The following is a 16,894-nucleotide window of genomic DNA, read 5'->3' as shown; positions in this document are numbered from 1 at the left end:
TGGAGTTTATAATATTTTTATAATGGTCACCAGAAGTTAACACAGGAGAATGCAGGAAATCCATCCGCAACACCAACGACATAGATTATTTAGTCAAGAGTCTAAACCCCATGGCAATGTCCCAAATGAGTCCAGATAAAAACCCAGAGCTCAGAACAATGCCTCCATGAGGCCAACTGGAAGTCCAGAGCCCACAAGAAGGACTCACGCCAGTCTCTTTTACGGATTCGTGCCGGGAAGACCCAAGGGTCAGTGGTGGAAGCCAGAAAGTCTATGCCAGAAGGATGAAGGAGCTGTGCTAGTGGGATGAGGGTTCTACACTGGAGCTGAGAAGTCACACTCACAACAAAGAGTGGGGCTGTCCTGAAAGGAACCACAGCTGTCCTCGGCAACACGGAGGCCCCGAGCTCCTCTGACGACAAGCACAGTCGGGTACGTGCCAGGGAGCAGCGTGAGTAGTTCATCCTGGAGACCAGGCAGCACATGTCTTCCCCTCCGGAGCCAGGAAGCAATGCTCGATGAACTTCTCCAGGAGAACCAACAGCTCAGACAGTAACTCGTAGGAGAACCAACAATGCCTCCATAACGCCTCCATCCCTCTCCACACCTCTCTTCTTCTCCACCTATTTATCCTGGCAACCCTTCTCAGGTGGAGCATCTTCTCTCAATGCGTGCTGATGTAATCCAGCTGGCGTTAAGTTGACCACTAGTTATCAAACCATAACAACAATGTTCCTAGAATTGGCCGACCAAGGGCTATACATTGGCTAACCACCCTCTGTAAAATGCCTCTGACCTCAAGCAAAGGGGAACAAAGGCCCATCTTGTTTCTGTTTCTCATCACTATGTACTTAAATGATCAATGAGCTAATCATAAATGAACTATAAAAATCAGTCAAAATTCTAACTCAGTTGCACAGTTTTGCAAATTCCATCTGCACTGTGTTGCTGGGCCAGCTACAATAAAAGTGCTTCTTTTAGAAAAACGTCTTGCCCCATTTACCATCTCGGGAGTCTTGCTCTGTTTTTCATCATGGGGCTTTATTTTTTGTGTGGGTTACAACATTTAGGGGCTCATCCGGGATTACACAGGGACCCTTCCCCACATTTTTTCACCAATGGATTGGCTTGAACCATCTGTAAGTATTTGGGTCTTTTGTTCTTTGTAATTTGAGTGCACGTGTTTAAAGTGGCAGAAGAGTTTGGCTGGCTCCTTCTGCACTGAAGTGGGATGCCCTCCAGGAAAGGGCTTCTAGCCCATTTGTGATTTGGGATTTTTTATCCATTTGGTTTTGTGCTTGGTATATTTTTATTGTGGAGCCATTTGTTCATTTGAATCTGTTACCTCAGTACTAACATTCAAGTTTCTTTTATTTCTCTTAAACTACTGTTGCAGATTCCATGTGGCTTATTGGACTTAAGGGTCATAATGAAAATGTATTTCCCTTTAGCTCACCGAACCTCAGACAGAAAAACCTTTGTGTCTTTAAGGTTGGTCTTGTCTTTTGTGGTGCCTTGTTTAATGTTCTAGTCTTCAACTGATTATGGATAACCTTGGCATGCCTTTAGAAGTATTTTTCTTTCTGGTTAAAATGTAAAATATATATATATATACACATATGCATATTTACACACATATATACGTTTATGGGGGGGGTTGTCTTTTTCCTTTTTACCGGTACTGAGGATTGAACTCACAACTGCCTGCTTGCAAGGCAGGCACTTATGCCACTGAGCTAAATCCCCAGCCCCACGTTTATGGTTTTTAAAATCATATTGACTTTACCAAGTAAAGCCAGATCACACTGTTATTGAGCCAATTTGAAAAGTTACAGTTTTTAAAATGTAACATTTTAAGATGGTAAAAAGATGTAAAATGATTTAATATATTTTAGACTACTAAAAAAGTCACTTCAAGGATTTTGTTAAAAGTTCTAATGTTGTCTAAAAGCTAGAAAATGATCCGTCCTGTGGATCGGTCCATGGGCCTCACCTGGAGAGGGGATGGAGATGAAGGGCTGGGCAAGAGAAAAGAGAGACAGAGACTTGGGATTCCATTCAAGTCTCATTTAGTCTTAAAATGGCTACAACTTACATAGGGGGAGGTGGGCCAATGGGGTAGGAAGAGGGCATGGAGGGTTATCTGATAGGTCATCATCACATTCGGATATATGATGAAAGCAGGAGAGGATTATGGGTAATGTAGGCAGACGTGAGGATCATGGAAAATGTAGGCTGAAGCAGGAAGTTGCTTACATCATGTGCATTGTAGGCAAGGGGAGGCTCATGGGAAATGTAGGCTGACACACAAAATGCCCTCAGGTGGGAGGGGCAAGGCAGCAGCAGCCATTCTGAGCCGCTCCCTACATCTCCTCCCTTATTGTTATATATTTTTTAGGGATATGGCAGGCCCTGGGAGGGCAGCGCCTGTCTTGGGTCAAGGACTCCTCATATGAACCCAATCGAGCCTTACCCACCGTGGGCCTGCAGGACAGCTGTTGGTCCTAGGCCTGTCTTAGGTGGCCGATTAGCGCTACATATGTGTCCTAGTTGCCCGTCTCTGGCTGCCTGTCCAGTACCTCAGGGCATTTGGGCCACAGTATCATGTGGGCCATCGGTGGGTGTTCTTTCCTGATAAGTTTGTTGTTCTGCCATTTCTAATCGGTGGTAATGTACCTGAATGGGCTTTGCCATAAATGTGTCAATCCTGTTATTAATGTTATTAATGAGCACCATGATCCTCTGAAAATTACAAGGTACTACAGTAAGCAGTAACAGCAAGGCAGCTAGGGGTCCCAAGAGGGGGGCAATGTAAGGGAAGAGACCCCCCACATGGAGGAGAAGGTGGTTTCTCTGAGGTGCTCTTTTTCTCTCTCTTTGAGGTGCTCTCTTAGTTTATTCATGGACTCTTTGATGACTCCTGAGTGGTCAGCATAAAAACAACACTCTTCCTTGAGGGCAGCACATAGGCCACCCTCCTTCATAAATAGGAGGTCTAGCCTTCTTCTATTCTGTAGAACTACCTCAGATAGAGAGGTCAGGGATGCCTGTAGAGCCGTCACAGATGTTTCTATTTCTTTTAAATCTTGATCTACTGCTGCCTGTAATTGAGCTAGATGCTGATTTCCCAGCACTAGAGCTGTAGTCCCTGTTCCTATTCCTGTTGCAACTCCTAACCCTAGTAATACAGCTAAGGTGAGTGTCACGGGTTCTCTCTTATACATATAGCTGGTCTGCAATGCCTGGAGGTAGTAGTGTCCTGGGTAGAAGATTATGCGAGGAAGAACCTGTATAAGAACACAAAAATCTGTAGACTTGTTAAAAACAGTAGTTGCTATACAGGGTGAGAGGCCAAAATTGCAGGCCCAAGACATTCCTGGGGGTGGAATGAGGTAATCATTTGGCTTGAACTCTGAATGAAGCTGGGCACAGAGTCATGCTGCCAGTGCTGGTGGACAGCTGGAGTCCCCAGACAGGTCCCTCTACCTGAGATGTCAGGGAGAGTCAGCTTGTGGTGATTGCCCCAGTCACAGGCAGATGAGCTAGAAGAACTGTTAAAGGTTAAATTCAGGGCCTTTCTTCATAATATGGGGGAGGAGCAGCCAAGCATAACCAACAGGATTGGGTGAGATCAGGTTGGGTATGATTTAAAGCCATGTATGCCACTTTAATCAAACTGAATAGGGTATAATGTGAATATGGAGGGGCAGGTATATGATCTGCCTGGTGTAGGGGGGCTTGAGAAACACTTATGGTTGGGTCACTTACTGTGATTGTTTGAACAGCAGTAACAGGACCTGTATTGGACTGATTGTATTTTGGATTTGGATTATATTTTGGCTTTAGAGCAGGATTTGGGCCTATGGGCATGGATGAAATCTGTAGGGGAACCTTTTTTATGAGAATAAGATTTCCCCTGTCTTTGCCTGACTCATAAACTCGAAGTCCTGTCAACCAGCCAGGGTCTTCAGGAGTGGTGACAGTGACGTTTAGAAACGTACTAGGTCTTTGATTGGCCGGTGGGTAGTCATCTAGGCTGCACCCCGGCGGCCCCAATGACAGTTTAAGGTGTTTATCGGGGAAGGCGGGTTGCCATCCTGTTGCAACTGTTTCGCAGCCCCAAACAAGCATAAAAATATTCTCCCGGGGAATTACAATATGATCTGCCTCCTGTTGCTGCAAGAGAAAGGTAGAATTGACTTTGTCTGGGACATTGGAGCCCCAGAAAGAACCAACAGGGTGTGGGCGCAAACCATGGACTTCCTGATCCTACCCAAGTCCAAACCACCTCTTGGTCTTTAGCGACTAAGCTCCCATTTCTTTTTTCTTTGTTTTTTTTTTTGTTTTGTTTTGTTTTTTTTTTTTTTTTTTTTACCTCGACTTGTAAGAATGGATAAGCTCCCATTTCCAGCATAGATAGGGCGGTACAGAGAAGGGAGCGTGGCAGTGCCATTTTTTTTTTGTCTTTTTTAATAAAAACAACCCTACATTTATTGCCCCCAGTAAAAACATAAGGGTAGACAAAACAATATGACCAAACATTTTACAAATACTCCCAAGGCAAACCACTTAATCAGCTGCCTTTTTAATATGGGTATACACTGTAATTGACATTTATCTTAATTGCCTGCCATTGCTTCTCACTGCTGTCTTAATTCACTGATCATTTCTAGTTGGAGACAGTTTGCAGCAGAATAGTATTATCTCCTTTCAGCATGATCCGACCCAGTTGTTTTCTTGACTTGGTTTTAGAATGAATTTCTTCTGCATCATCTAATACAAGGTTCATGTACTCATCAAAACCAATAATACAGCCCTCTATCTGCATATTCACTTGCTCATATAGCCACACCTGAATCTGGGATCTATTCTGCAAGTATCTGAAGATGAGGTTGATGGGCTGTACCATCACCTTCTGCACTTTCTGGCCCTGGCCCCTGTATGCCATGGCAGAACCGGACAGGGACCACAGCACCCACCACGCTAGCTCTAATGGCAACTTTTTTTTTTAATCGGTACCAGGGATCGAACTCATGACCTTAGACTTGCAAGGCACGCGCTTATGCCGCTGAGCTAAATCCCCAGCCCCCATTTTTTTTTCACCACCAGAGTCAGTATGGAGGCGGCGCCATTTTGAGTATCAGGTGGTGTACACCATTTTGAGAACCCTCGTGGTCTCCAGACAAAGGGAGTGGCAGCACATCACCATCTTGAAAAGGCTCTGGGATACCAAGGACCACAGAGCCGGGAGGTCTGGGTGCCTTAGATAAGTCCAGTGGTGGCGGAGTACAATTGCGGGAGGCAGCTAACACAGCCTCACCCTGAGCGAGCGTCTCTGCGACCTGGGGATCTGCGTGACATTGTGTCAGCAGCTCAGAGATTAAAGTCCAATATGAAAAGGTGGTTACCAGAATCTTTTGTGGGCCAAAAACCTCATAATAGTCTTTGAGAGCATCTCCTACTCTTGTTTGAATCAATGCTGCCCTCTAGGGAAAACCATGGACACACTGAATGTCAAATCTTTTGTCTTAACCTTAATCCTTCTAATCTTGAGTGCCTCCCTGAGGCCATCCATGAACAATTTGGGCTCACTAAGTGCTTGCCCATGCTAATCCCGTTCACCTACCATGATTCAGGTGAGACATAAGGTGGCCATCTGCACAGATCACAAGAACGAAGTCCCGAAACAGTCACACCGGCCAGCACTTTACCCCCATGAACGGTCCCGTGTCGTTATCCCTTGTGCCAGGTCTGCCCCACGGTTGAGCGCCACTTGATCCGTCCCGCAGATCGGTCTGTGGGCCTCGCCTGGAGAGGGAAAGGAGATGAAGGGCTGGGCAAGAGAAAAGAGAGACAGAGACTTGGCGGGATTCCATTCAAGTCTCATTTATTCTTAAAATGGCTACAACTTATATAGGGTGGAAGCGGGCCAATGGGGCAGGAAGAGGGCATGGAGTGTTATCTGATAGGTCACCATCACATCTGGATATATGACATAAGCAGGAGAGGAATTATGGGTAATGTAGGCAGATATGAGGATCATGGGAAATGGAGGCTGAAGCGGGAAGTTGCTTACATCACGCGCATTGTAGGCAACGGGAGGATCATGGGAAATGCAGGCTGACACACAAAATGCCCTCAGGTGGGAGGGGCAGGGCAGCAGCAGCCATTCTGAGCTGATCCCTACAAGAAAAAAGGTAATGGGCTGGCTTTAGCCCAGCATTTCCTTCGAGTCTGGCTTCCCAACCGCCCAGGCCAATTGGTCCAGTGGTTCGAGACCCGCAGGCACTCTCCAGTCCTTTTAAAAGAAGAAAAAGAAAAAGAAAAAAGGTAATTGACTGATAATAAATAAAAGACAGATAAAACAAATGTGTTCAGAATTTGACAGAATTGGATCAGTAAACCTTTACTGCAAAATGTTTCCATTAAAATAAGATTATATGATAAAAAGGGAGAAAATCTGTCTTCTCCATTGATCACCCCACTTGGGACGACTGCCAGCAGATTTTGCAGGTTTTATTTAGAGTAAAAGAGAGAAAAAACATTCATGCTGTGGGATAAAAAGCAGTGTGCATTCCAGATAAAAATCCATCCTCTGACCCTAAATGCCAGAACCGTGTTTTCCCTTTGTCCCACCCCGATTAGACAACCAGAGGTAAAAAGGCTCTCATTCAGTATCGCCAGTTGCTCTTGGAAGCCTTTGAGGGCTGCCAGAAAACCCACCAAGTTGTCTAAGGTAGCAGAGGTGAGACAATTAGATGATGAGTCTCCCTTGGGTTTTCTAGAGAGATAGAGAGATTGCTAGGAGATTTTAATTTATACACCTATAGATCTGGTAGCACCTAAAAAGCAAGGGCCATTAGTAATGTCTTTGTAACTGTCAACCCCTGATATTAAATGAAAATTGCAAAGGCTTGAAAGATTTAAGGAAATGCCTCTCAGTTAGTTATTAGAGTTTGCTTAAAACTGACTCTTTCCTCCCAGCTGGTGCAAGCCATTCAACAGATTCCAGTTCCTGTGACTAGAAAGCAAGTGTGAGAATTTCTAGGAGCCATAGGATATTGCCTGCTTTAGGTTATAGACTCACGAGACCAGGCTTTTAAGCAACGAAAATCAGCCTTAACAGAGGCTCCAGTTCTGGCTCTGCCAAAGTTGCAAAAATCTCTTTCCCTCTATGTTGATAAAAAGCAAGGGATTAGAAAAAGGAGTACTAACCCAGAGTTTATGACCATGGCAAAGGCCTGTTGCCTATCTTTCCAAGAAACTTGATAATGTGGCAGCCAGATGACTGCCTTGCCTGCAGATGATTGCCTCGGTGGCCCTGCTGGTGAAAAAGGCCCAAAAGTTGACATTTGGACAAAAACTTTTAATTATCTCCTCTCATTCACTGGAGACTCTCATCAAAGCTCCCCCAGACTGATGGCTGCCTAACTCCCGAGTCATGCACTATCAGGCATTACTTCTGTATCTTACTACCATGAGTTTCAAGGGGACAGTGGCTTTAAACCCAGCTACTCTGCTACCTGATGATGACCCCTCCTTGCCCCTCTGATCACCTCAAGGGGCTTCGACCAGACTTGACAGATGAGCCACTGTCCGGAGTTCCATCGTATTTCTCCGATGGAAGCAGTCACACCTATCAAGGTAAGCGGGTCATGGGAGCTGCCATTATGGACTCTCAGATTCTATGGGAACAAACCTTGGGGTCAAAAACATTGGCCCAATGGGCTGAACTCATTGCCCTCACTGAGGCCCTCAAGTTGTCAGACTGATAGCATTTGCTACTGTCCATGTTCGTGGGACCATTTATCAGGAATGAGGTTTATTGACTTAAGGGGGCCAAAAGACCAAAATGCTCCCCAAATTTCGGATTTGTTAGCTGCCATTTGGATACTGAAGAAGGTGGCTATTAAATAATTTAGCAGATTCTGCTGCCCGAAAAGCAGCCACAAAATCAATGGGGATTGAGGCAGCCCCAGCATTGCTGCTGATTCCATCTACTCTATCAGAGCCTTTTTACACTAAAAAAACTTACATTTGGCAGCTCAACTCCAAGCAAAGCCTGATATCTCCGGGGTCTGGTACCAACTGTCTGATAAGTGAGTCCTCCTCCCTGAGGCCTTGAGACAAAAACTCATCCAACAAGCTCATCAGTCCACTCACATGGGAGGATCAAAACTCGCTGCTCTTTTTGAGATCATTTCTTTACCCTTCAGTTATTAAATCTTACTCAGTCTGTGAGCCTTAGATGCCCTCAGTGCCAGTTGGTAAACCCAAAGCAGGTGCAACAAATGGTAACCACTCATTATCGTGAGACTATGCCTAGAAAATATTGGGAAATAGAGTTCACAAAAATGGGAAAGCCGAAGTTCAGGGGCCGGGACTCCAAGTAGCAGCCAGGACTGCACCACTGCACCAGAGCAGATGTACAAAGCTCTGGCATTTCAAATCTAAACGGTGCACAGATATCTGACCGGTCAGCGCTGTGCCGGGAGCGCACGCTGTGCACCATTCCGCGCTGTGCGGGGAGTGCGGGAAGGGTGGGCAGCTTGGTGTGCAGTGGTCCCGGAATGAGGACCCGCTCCGGACTCTAGTGAGTACTGGGAACCCCACGGCTGCTGGGGTTGGCCAGAGAACAGCTGGCCCGCCACCACGGGGAAATCAATAACACAGAGTCTGGTGCAGACATTTTAGCCTGGCGGCAGAAACTGCAGCGTGGTGACATCACCAGGTCCCCCTGTAGGGAAGGCTGGTGGAAGACATCTTGAATCCTGGCAGAGCCTGATTACTTGCTGGCTTCAGCTCCACACAGAGAACTTAGTGGGAGACATCTTGGTTTTGGGCAGATCTGCTTTTCTGGTGCTCCTGTCACAGAGAGGATTGGAAGAGAACGGCTGGGATTTGGGCAGAACCCTATGCCATAGTGACATTACTCAGCTGCTTCTGGTACAAAGAGAACTGGCAGGAGCTACTGGGGCTAAACCAAGCCTCTGCTTGGGGCCCAATAAGCGGATACAAAATAGTCACAACTCAGTGACAACCAGAAAGTACAGCCTAATTTAGGAACTAATTGGCACAGAGGCTAGAGACTAGCCTGTACCGCCCCTGCATCCCAGCCTACCCCAGATAACAGTAAATTGGGGAGGACGGCAAAAACTCAAGCCAGCACACTTCTGAAAGGCCCTAAGCAATTCGGAGAGGGCCAGAGAACTCCAGGACAGTCTGAAAGAAACCAGAAACATGACAAGAGATAAAAATAAAAAAAATTTCCAGCTGCCCAACAGGAGAAAATAAGCCCAGGAGAACTAAACACTGAAGAGAACAAGCACAGTAACCATCCACTACTCGACACAGCATCAGCCGAAATTAAAAAGTACCTACATGATCTCATAGAGGAATTTAAAGCTGTACTCCTGATCCAAGTGAGGCAAGATATAAAGAGATTAATTAAAGAAATGACAAGCCCCGCCCAAGAGAACACAGATGGAAGAACTGAGGAAATCAGAAAAGAAAGAGAAGCATCTGAAGAAGAATTTAAGCATAACTTAGAATACATGAAACAGATCCAAAGAGAATATCAGGAAACTAAAAACTCCATTGAACATTGGCAAAATGCCTTGACAGAAACTAAAGACAGCCTTCTGAAACTTGAAGAGAGATTTAGGGCATATGAACATGAAAGAAAAAGCCTCTTAAAAATAACAAGGAACCAGAAAGAAGCAATTCTAAAACTGGAAGATGACAAAAAGATACATAACCTAAGAATAAAGAATGTGAGTGAGGAAGCAGGAACATCCAAAAATGAAATACAAAAAATATTCACAGATACATTAAAGCAAAATTTCCCATGTATAGCAAAAAGAAATGATATCCAGATAAAAGAAGCATACAGAACACCAGCTACCTACAACCAAAACAGATCTACGCCTAGACATATAATAATCGAGATCCCAGAAATCCACCAAAAAAACAGAATATTAAAAGCAGCCAGAGAAAAGATGCAGGTTACCTATAACGGGAAATCTATCAAAATAACAGCAGACTTATCGACACAAACTCTTAAGTCAAGAAGGGAGTGGGGAGAAATATTCCAAGTCCTGAAAGAAAAAAATATGTAACCAAAGTTCATACATCCATCAAAACTCTCTCTAAAAATTAATGAAGAAATAAGATACTTTCAAGACAAGGAGGAACGGGCTGGGGATTTAGCTCAGCGGCATAAGCGCCTGCCTTGTAAGTAGGCAGTCGTGAGTTCAATCCCTGGTACCGATAAAAACAAAAAAGACAAAAAAAAAATACAAGGAGGAACTGTGGGAGTTCATGGCCACCAATCCAACCCTACAGAGAGCGCTGAAGGACATTACAGAGAAAGAGAGGAAGAGATATCAAGATTCCAGCAACAGTGGCAGAGAGGCCTCAGTGAACGGGGCAGACAATGGAATGAGGGAATAAGGTGGACAAATTATAGCAGAAAAGTGGAGTAGCAGACATGAGGCAGAGACGTAAGCTAGTCTTTAGTATAGACAGCTCTGAAACTATATTTAAAAAAAAAAGCAGAGGTCGTTGCTAATGGTGTATAATGATTTAAAAGACACAGTAGTCCTAGTGCCATATTTAGATTGAATTTAATTTGTTCTGGTCTGTCCACTCATGTCAGATTTGAGGACACAGACCTCTAGAACCAAAAATAGCAGGTTATACCATGGTAACTATCCTTACTTTCCTATTGACTTAGGCTGAAATCCTGTATTACTTACATTGTCTTACTATGACTGATCTTAATTGTATCTGAATCATAAGACTATTGGTTGGCCTTGACTGATTCTATTTGAAATTGGTATGCTTGTTAGAATCAACCCTAAAAGTAGAGGAAACTACTCTGAGCATGACAAGATGTAAAGGATATCCATACTGGTATGAATCAGTAACAGCTCTCAAATCCTACAATGCAGTCAAAGATAAGTTTTTATAAAAATAGGTGATAGTATGTTTAACTATAATAAGCCAGTGTTGTGGACAAATCTATTGAAAATAACAAGAGAAAACATAGTAGCTACGGAAGATCATTTATATTGTAGTTTTATATGTCTTATCCGTTGCATGTTTTTCTAGGAAATTGTTTTGCTGTCTTGCTATGACTTGGTTTTCCCTATAATACAGAGAGGATAGATATATAGGTAGAAATTCACACATGGGTTTTTTTTCTTAAATTATTTACAGGAACAGATTATATAATGCAAGATGTAAGGAACAAATACTCTGAGGAAGAGACACTGAGAAACCCGAGGCTTATTTTGTAGCATTATAATATAAATTCTAGCAATCTATTGTTTGCTGATTAGAATGACATTGGACTGGTTTCTTCAGTTCAACTTCAGCATATGCAGAGATGGGGATGGCTATCACAAAGAGAATGAGAGATGCGATGGTAGTTGCTATTGTCTTCCCTAATTTGGAACTTGAGTACCTAAAAAGACTTCATCATCCTGTAATGATTTGATTAGTTCTATAATATGCAATAAGTATATAAAGTGGGTGAAGATAGGGACAACTATTTGTAAGAAGCTAGAGACAGTTAGATAATGAAGACCTCCAGTGGACCTGCTTTGAAATCTGTATTTCTTTAAATTGTTTTTTATTTTTCTTAAATGTTCTCTTCTGTTTTGATATGGTTAATCTTACCCTCTTTGAGATGTAAAACAAATGTGTAGGACTGATAATCATATTACTGAGCTCTTGTTCGATCATAGAGCTGAATGGTTTGTAGGGTCACTTTTTTGAATGTCATTCTAAATACTTTAATTCTATAACCTGAACAGCTATTTCGAAGATGACAATGTGTAACTTATCAACTGGCAATTTCTTACCTTTTGTTTGTCTGTAATTTTGTATTATTTCTACCCTTTTTTTATCTCCATGTATTTTTTTTTTTCGTTTCCTTTTCTTTAAATAAAAAAAAATGGAAAAGCCTAGACTTTAAGGAAATTAGTACTTATTAGTGATGGTAGATAGCTTTTCCTACTAAGTCTTGAGTCAGCCCTGATAGCAGTTTCCCTGATTTGGCCTTCCTTTATCCATGGGGTCTGACAATGGCCCAGCTTTTACAGCCCAGATAACTTAAAAACTAACCCAAGATTTGCAGATTGACTGGAAACTCCATTGTGTTTACTGGCTTTAAAGTTCAGGACAAGTAAAAAGGATAAGCCAGACTTTAAAAATGGTAATAACTAGTATGGCATTAAAAACTGGCAAGAACTGGGTGAGTCTCCTTCTTTTTGCCCTCTTGTGTGCACGATGTACCCTCTGTGTTGCAGGTGTTTCCCCTTTTGAAGCTCTATATGGGAGACCTCCTCCTCTTATTCCTAATATTTCTGAGAAAAAAAACTAGCTGTTCTAATCAAGATCTCATTAAGTTCCTCCAGACCCTTTGGCTAGCTCTGACGTCCATCCACCAATTATTCCAGGAACAGCCTCTGCCTGCAGCCCATCCCGAGGATGAACATCCTGCAGTGAAACCTAGGATACTAGTCCTCAACAAGAGACATCACCATGAGACTCTCAAACCATGGTGGGAAGGCCCCTACACTGTGGTCCTCAGCACTCTGACTGCTGTCAAAGTCACTAAAAAACCTGCCACTCCAAGCCAGTTCCGGCCTCCGACAGCGATCAACCTACAGATAAGTGGACTGTGGTTCCCTCCAAAGATTCTTTAAAGCTTAAAATTGCCAAATGTATCTGATAATCTTGTTCTTAAGGAGATACCTCTGTGATAACTTGGACCTCAATATAAAATCCAAGGAAGCAAGAAATTAAAATTTGGGAAGCAAAGGCTTTATTTCCAGGCCTGGTGATGAGTCTCCAGGAGCCAATTTGGAGACTGCACACCTCACAGCTAAAAGTCAGGTCTTTTATCTTGTAAATCCACAAACAGCTGCTGGTCACACAATGTAAGGAAGGGGATGGGGGGGTGATGCACTACAAAGCAGAAACGGCAATTGCAAGTCTCCCTGCATACTAGCAAGTTTAGATAAGAAGAAATCTTGTTTTTCTTTGCAAAGAATAGAGAATTCTAACAGCAATTAACAACCTTAGTTACCTTACTTTAGCACCACAACTGTTATTTGTAGAGGGCAACAATGGTTAACATATCAATTAGGTAAGATTTTACAATTCTTTACAGAGGAAAGCATTGATTAACATATCAATCCTTTACTCAGAGGGAAAAGGAAAACACATATACCGTAAGGCCAAGTTATAGGTATTGCTATGATATAAATATAACGAAGCTATTTTTGTGAAGAATAGTAATACAATCTAATGCAATTAACACAATTTGTGACAGGCTCAGGAGCTATTACCTCAGGCCTTTGTTTTGTGGCCTTTTGGGAAGTTAAAACTTAACCTAGTTAGATGTGAAGGGAAAAGGGGAGGGGAAGCAGCAGGTGGTGCTTATACAGAACAGACCTTACGGCCGATAGTTAGGGGGCCTTAGGTTATAACACCTCATAATCCACTGTTTGGAACTTGGAAAATTACTGTTTCACTGGTGAATTATTGATAGCCAACGCTACTGTCATGGTTTATGTCTGTGTCCCCCAGGTCTCATGAGTTTGCATTATGCATTTGTAATTGGTTCATTGTCTAGTGCTTGAATTGATGATGTCAGTGCTACACCCACATAGGGGTGGAGCCAGGATGTGATGTAATGGCAGGAAGAAGGTGTGTCTTGCTCTTTGCTGGTTCCTTTTTGCTGTTTGCAGCTGCCATGAACTGCAGCCCAGCCATGTCTGCCTGCCTTGGAGCCAACTGAGTATGGACTAAAACCTCCAAAACCTGTAAGAAATAAACCTTTCCTTTCCCAACTTGGGCTTCAGGTATTTTGTCTCAGCAATGAGTAAAAGGAATTAAGGCAGAATTTGGTATCGAGGAGTGGGGTCGTTTGCTGTGACTATTCCTGACCATGTTTTCTGAGAGGCTTTGGAAATGGCTTGTGGGCAGAGTTTGGAAAGGTATGTCGCCTGGATCCATAGAGCTGGAGCAGGTTAGGCTGTTCTATAGAGGAGATTCTGGTCAGAGCTCAAGAGACCACAAGTCTGATAGAAAGCCTGATGGTAAAGACCAGGCTTGGGAGGTTTCTGCTGGGAAGAAAGACTGCATTGGTTGTTGGACTCCACATGATGTGTGTTATGGCTTGGCAGAAAGTTTGTCTGCATTTTGCTCCTACCCAGAGACTTTGCCTGAGACTGAGACAAAGGGCAATGGACTGAGTAATCTTGAAAAAGAAATTTAAAAGCAATCAAATATTGAGGCTGTGGCATGGCTATTGTTGGTGGCTTTTAGTGAACTTTATGTTGCAAATGAAGAGTAAAGAGCCCAGCAGGATAATTTGCAATACTGTGAGTTTGGCCAGAAGAAAAATGCCAGGAAGGCTGTGGATTGTAAAGACAGAGTTGAGATTTTGATTACTGAGGAGAAACAAAGAGATAAGAAAGATGGCCCTGGAGCATCCCAGGAAGCCAGTCCCCACCCTTTGCAGCCTCACTGCAAAGGTGAAAGAATTTGCTCAGAGGAAAAAGCTGCAGAGTGCCATGCTCCAAAATGGCAACAGAGGCCACGTGAGGTTCCAGAATGGCGACAGAGGCCACATACGGTTCCAAAATGGCGGCAATGTAGAGAAGCTTTTCCTCACAATCAGGTAAACAGAACCCCGTGATCCAGGCAACTGACCCCTATAGCCAAGAGAGAGAAAAGCCTGGCTATTGCTTCAGCTGGCAGCAGACCTTGGCGGCATCCATAAGGTGCTGATTTTAGGTGCAAGGAAAATGCACGAATTCTGAGGGTAAGATGGCTTCCACCTCAATTGCAAAGGGCCTGGGAGGCCAAGCAGTGTGCCTCTGGCAGGGCAAATTGTGAAGATGTAAAGGTGAAGCTGAAGGTGCAGTGGAGACCCCAGAAGTTTGGAAAATCCAGGAACGTGGGTGATCCAAGGAAAGCTGCAAAAACCGAGCAGAGAGGATTTAAGAGAGAAGCTGTGGGAGCTGATATCCCTGGAAGTGCCCTGGGGGTGGAATCACCCAAGCCTTTTGGAGCTTGCAACCAGATTGTTTCAGATGCTGAGCATGGAACTCTAGGAGTTAATGTTTGTCCTGCTGGATGTTGGACTTGCTTTGTTTCCAATGCTTTATATTCCCCTGTTTGTAACTTTTGGAATGGTAATGTTTATTTTGTGCCTTTACATTTGAGAAATGTTTAACCTTGTTTCATTTGTACAGGGGGTTACAGTTAAGAGTTTACCATAGATCTCGGAGGAGACTTGGGACTTGGACTATTCAGCAATGTTAGGACTTGCTGGCAACTCTTGGAGGTGGACTAAATGTCTTTTGTATAAAGGATGTACATGAGTCCTGGGGGCCAGGAGTGGAATGTCATGGTTTATGTCTGTGTCCCCCAGGCTTCATGAGTTTGCATTGTGCATTTGTAATTGGTTCATTGTCTAGTGCTTAAATTGATGATGTCAGTGCCACACCCACATAGGGGTGGAGCCAGGATGTGATGTAATGGCAGGAAGAAGGTGTGTCTTACTCTTTGCTGGTTCCTTTTTGCTTTTTGCAGCCACCAGGAACTGCTGCCCAGGAACTGCTGCCCAGCCATGCCCGCCTGCCTTGGAGCCAACTGAGTATGGATTAAAACCTCCAAAAGCTGTAAGAAATAAACCTTTCCTTTCCCAACTTGGGCTTCAGGTATTTTGTCTCAGCAATGAGTAAAAAGTAACTAAGACAGCTACTATCTATGGGATAATTAAGATAGATTTATGTGCCCTATTAGATAACATCCCAGCAAAAACTAGACAAGAGAAAATGTTGGGTCCACATGCCATGCTGCATGATTGGTTGCTAATAAAAATTTGCAGGGACCTGCATAGTCAAAAAAAATTAGTTTGCTGGCTGGTATCTTTGCCCCCAAAAGCAACAGCCAGCCTCTGATAACAGATGTTCACAGTCCACAGAGACAAAATATTTTTGTAGACATTGGGGTTGTGAATCTATATCTCCTTGGCAGGAAAATAAAGGGAGTTGTTATCTTTTCCTCACTCGGGAGACCCCATCTTCCATTTTCCTCCACTAGACTTCCTATTCCTGAGACCTTTTTGCCCTCTGCAATTTCTGCACTATCTCTAGACCCTTTCTTGCCTCTGGACATTGCTTATGGCAAATCAACTTTTAAATTCCTGTACAGATGACACCTCTTGTTGGTGGGGTGCTAGGCCCCTGCTCACACTGGAAAATATACAGGATACCCCAGGAACCTGTGTTTACTCTGCCTCCTACTCCTTGTCCACTTCCCCTTATGCTGTTCTCTGTAATCTTACCTCTTCAGCTTTGATTTATACTTTTGCTTATCCTGCTAATCAGCACCTTGTTGCTCCCCATGGAGCCTGGTTTGCCTGTACTTCTGGTATAACTCCTTGTTCCATGCATCACCTGTTCACCCAGCGCCCTGAGCTTTACATATTAGTCCATATCTTTCCCCAAGTATATTGGTACTCTAGAGATAATGATAAGAGTCACTTGTTCCCTAGCTTTGACTTAAAGAGTCCAGTCCGAGCAAAAAAAAATCCTATTCTCTTACCTATATTACTAAAAATTGAGATAACAAGGTCAATAGGTTTAAGAGCATCCAGCCTAATAGTTAAAAGACCAAATTTATAGACACTTAAGTGCACTCATTGACCAAGATCTAGCAGCCCTCAGTGACTCTGCCTCCAAATTAGATGATTCTTTAAGTTCACTGGCTGAGATGGTTTTACAAAACTGGTGGGGTCTAGATCATTCCTAAAGGAAAGAGACCTCTGCCTGGCATTACGAAAAAATTGTTACTTGTATGCCAATTATTC

General features: G+C 43.5%; 1 protein-coding gene and 1 long non-coding RNA gene across 4 annotated transcripts in view; both read right to left on the bottom strand.

Annotated features, from left to right (window-relative positions):
* On the bottom strand, positions 1-5,028 carry LOC134475755 (small nuclear ribonucleoprotein E-like). Its single transcript, XM_063247429.1, has one exon. The coding sequence runs from the start codon at positions 4,946-4,948 to the stop codon at positions 4,670-4,672; it is 279 nt and encodes a 92-aa protein (XP_063103499.1). The 5' UTR covers positions 4,949-5,028; the 3' UTR covers positions 1-4,669.
* Positions 1-16,894, bottom strand: part of LOC134475756 (uncharacterized) — a 31,362-nt gene continuing 14,468 nt past the window's right edge. The window contains exons 3-5 of one of the 3 annotated variants that reach the window (XR_010046990.1): positions 6,077-6,298; positions 5,627-5,808; positions 1-706 (exon numbers count right to left, since the gene is read on the bottom strand). This is a non-coding gene — a long non-coding RNA (uncharacterized LOC134475756). Of the gene's footprint in view, positions 707-5,415; positions 5,809-6,076; positions 6,299-16,894 lie in introns of those variants that run through there. The other 2 variants (XR_010046988.1, XR_010046989.1) reach the window with 2 other exon arrangements.

The sequence above is a fragment of the Cavia porcellus genome, unplaced genomic scaffold (genome assembly GCF_034190915.1).
Source record: "Cavia porcellus strain 051 isolate PalLab524CR breed Dunkin Hartley unplaced genomic scaffold, mCavPor4.1 scaffold_4, whole genome shotgun sequence".
Lineage (NCBI taxonomy): Eukaryota > Metazoa > Chordata > Mammalia > Rodentia > Caviidae > Cavia > Cavia porcellus.
Note: the sequence above shows the minus strand (reverse complement) of the source record. Positions and strands in the feature narration are given on the sequence as shown.

What these genes read in the sequence shown, in the direction of transcription:
- LOC134475755 (XM_063247429.1), bottom strand. Translation starts at nt 4,948, where the DNA reads ATGGCATACAGGGGCCAGGGCCAGAAAGTGCAGAAGGTGATGGTACAG.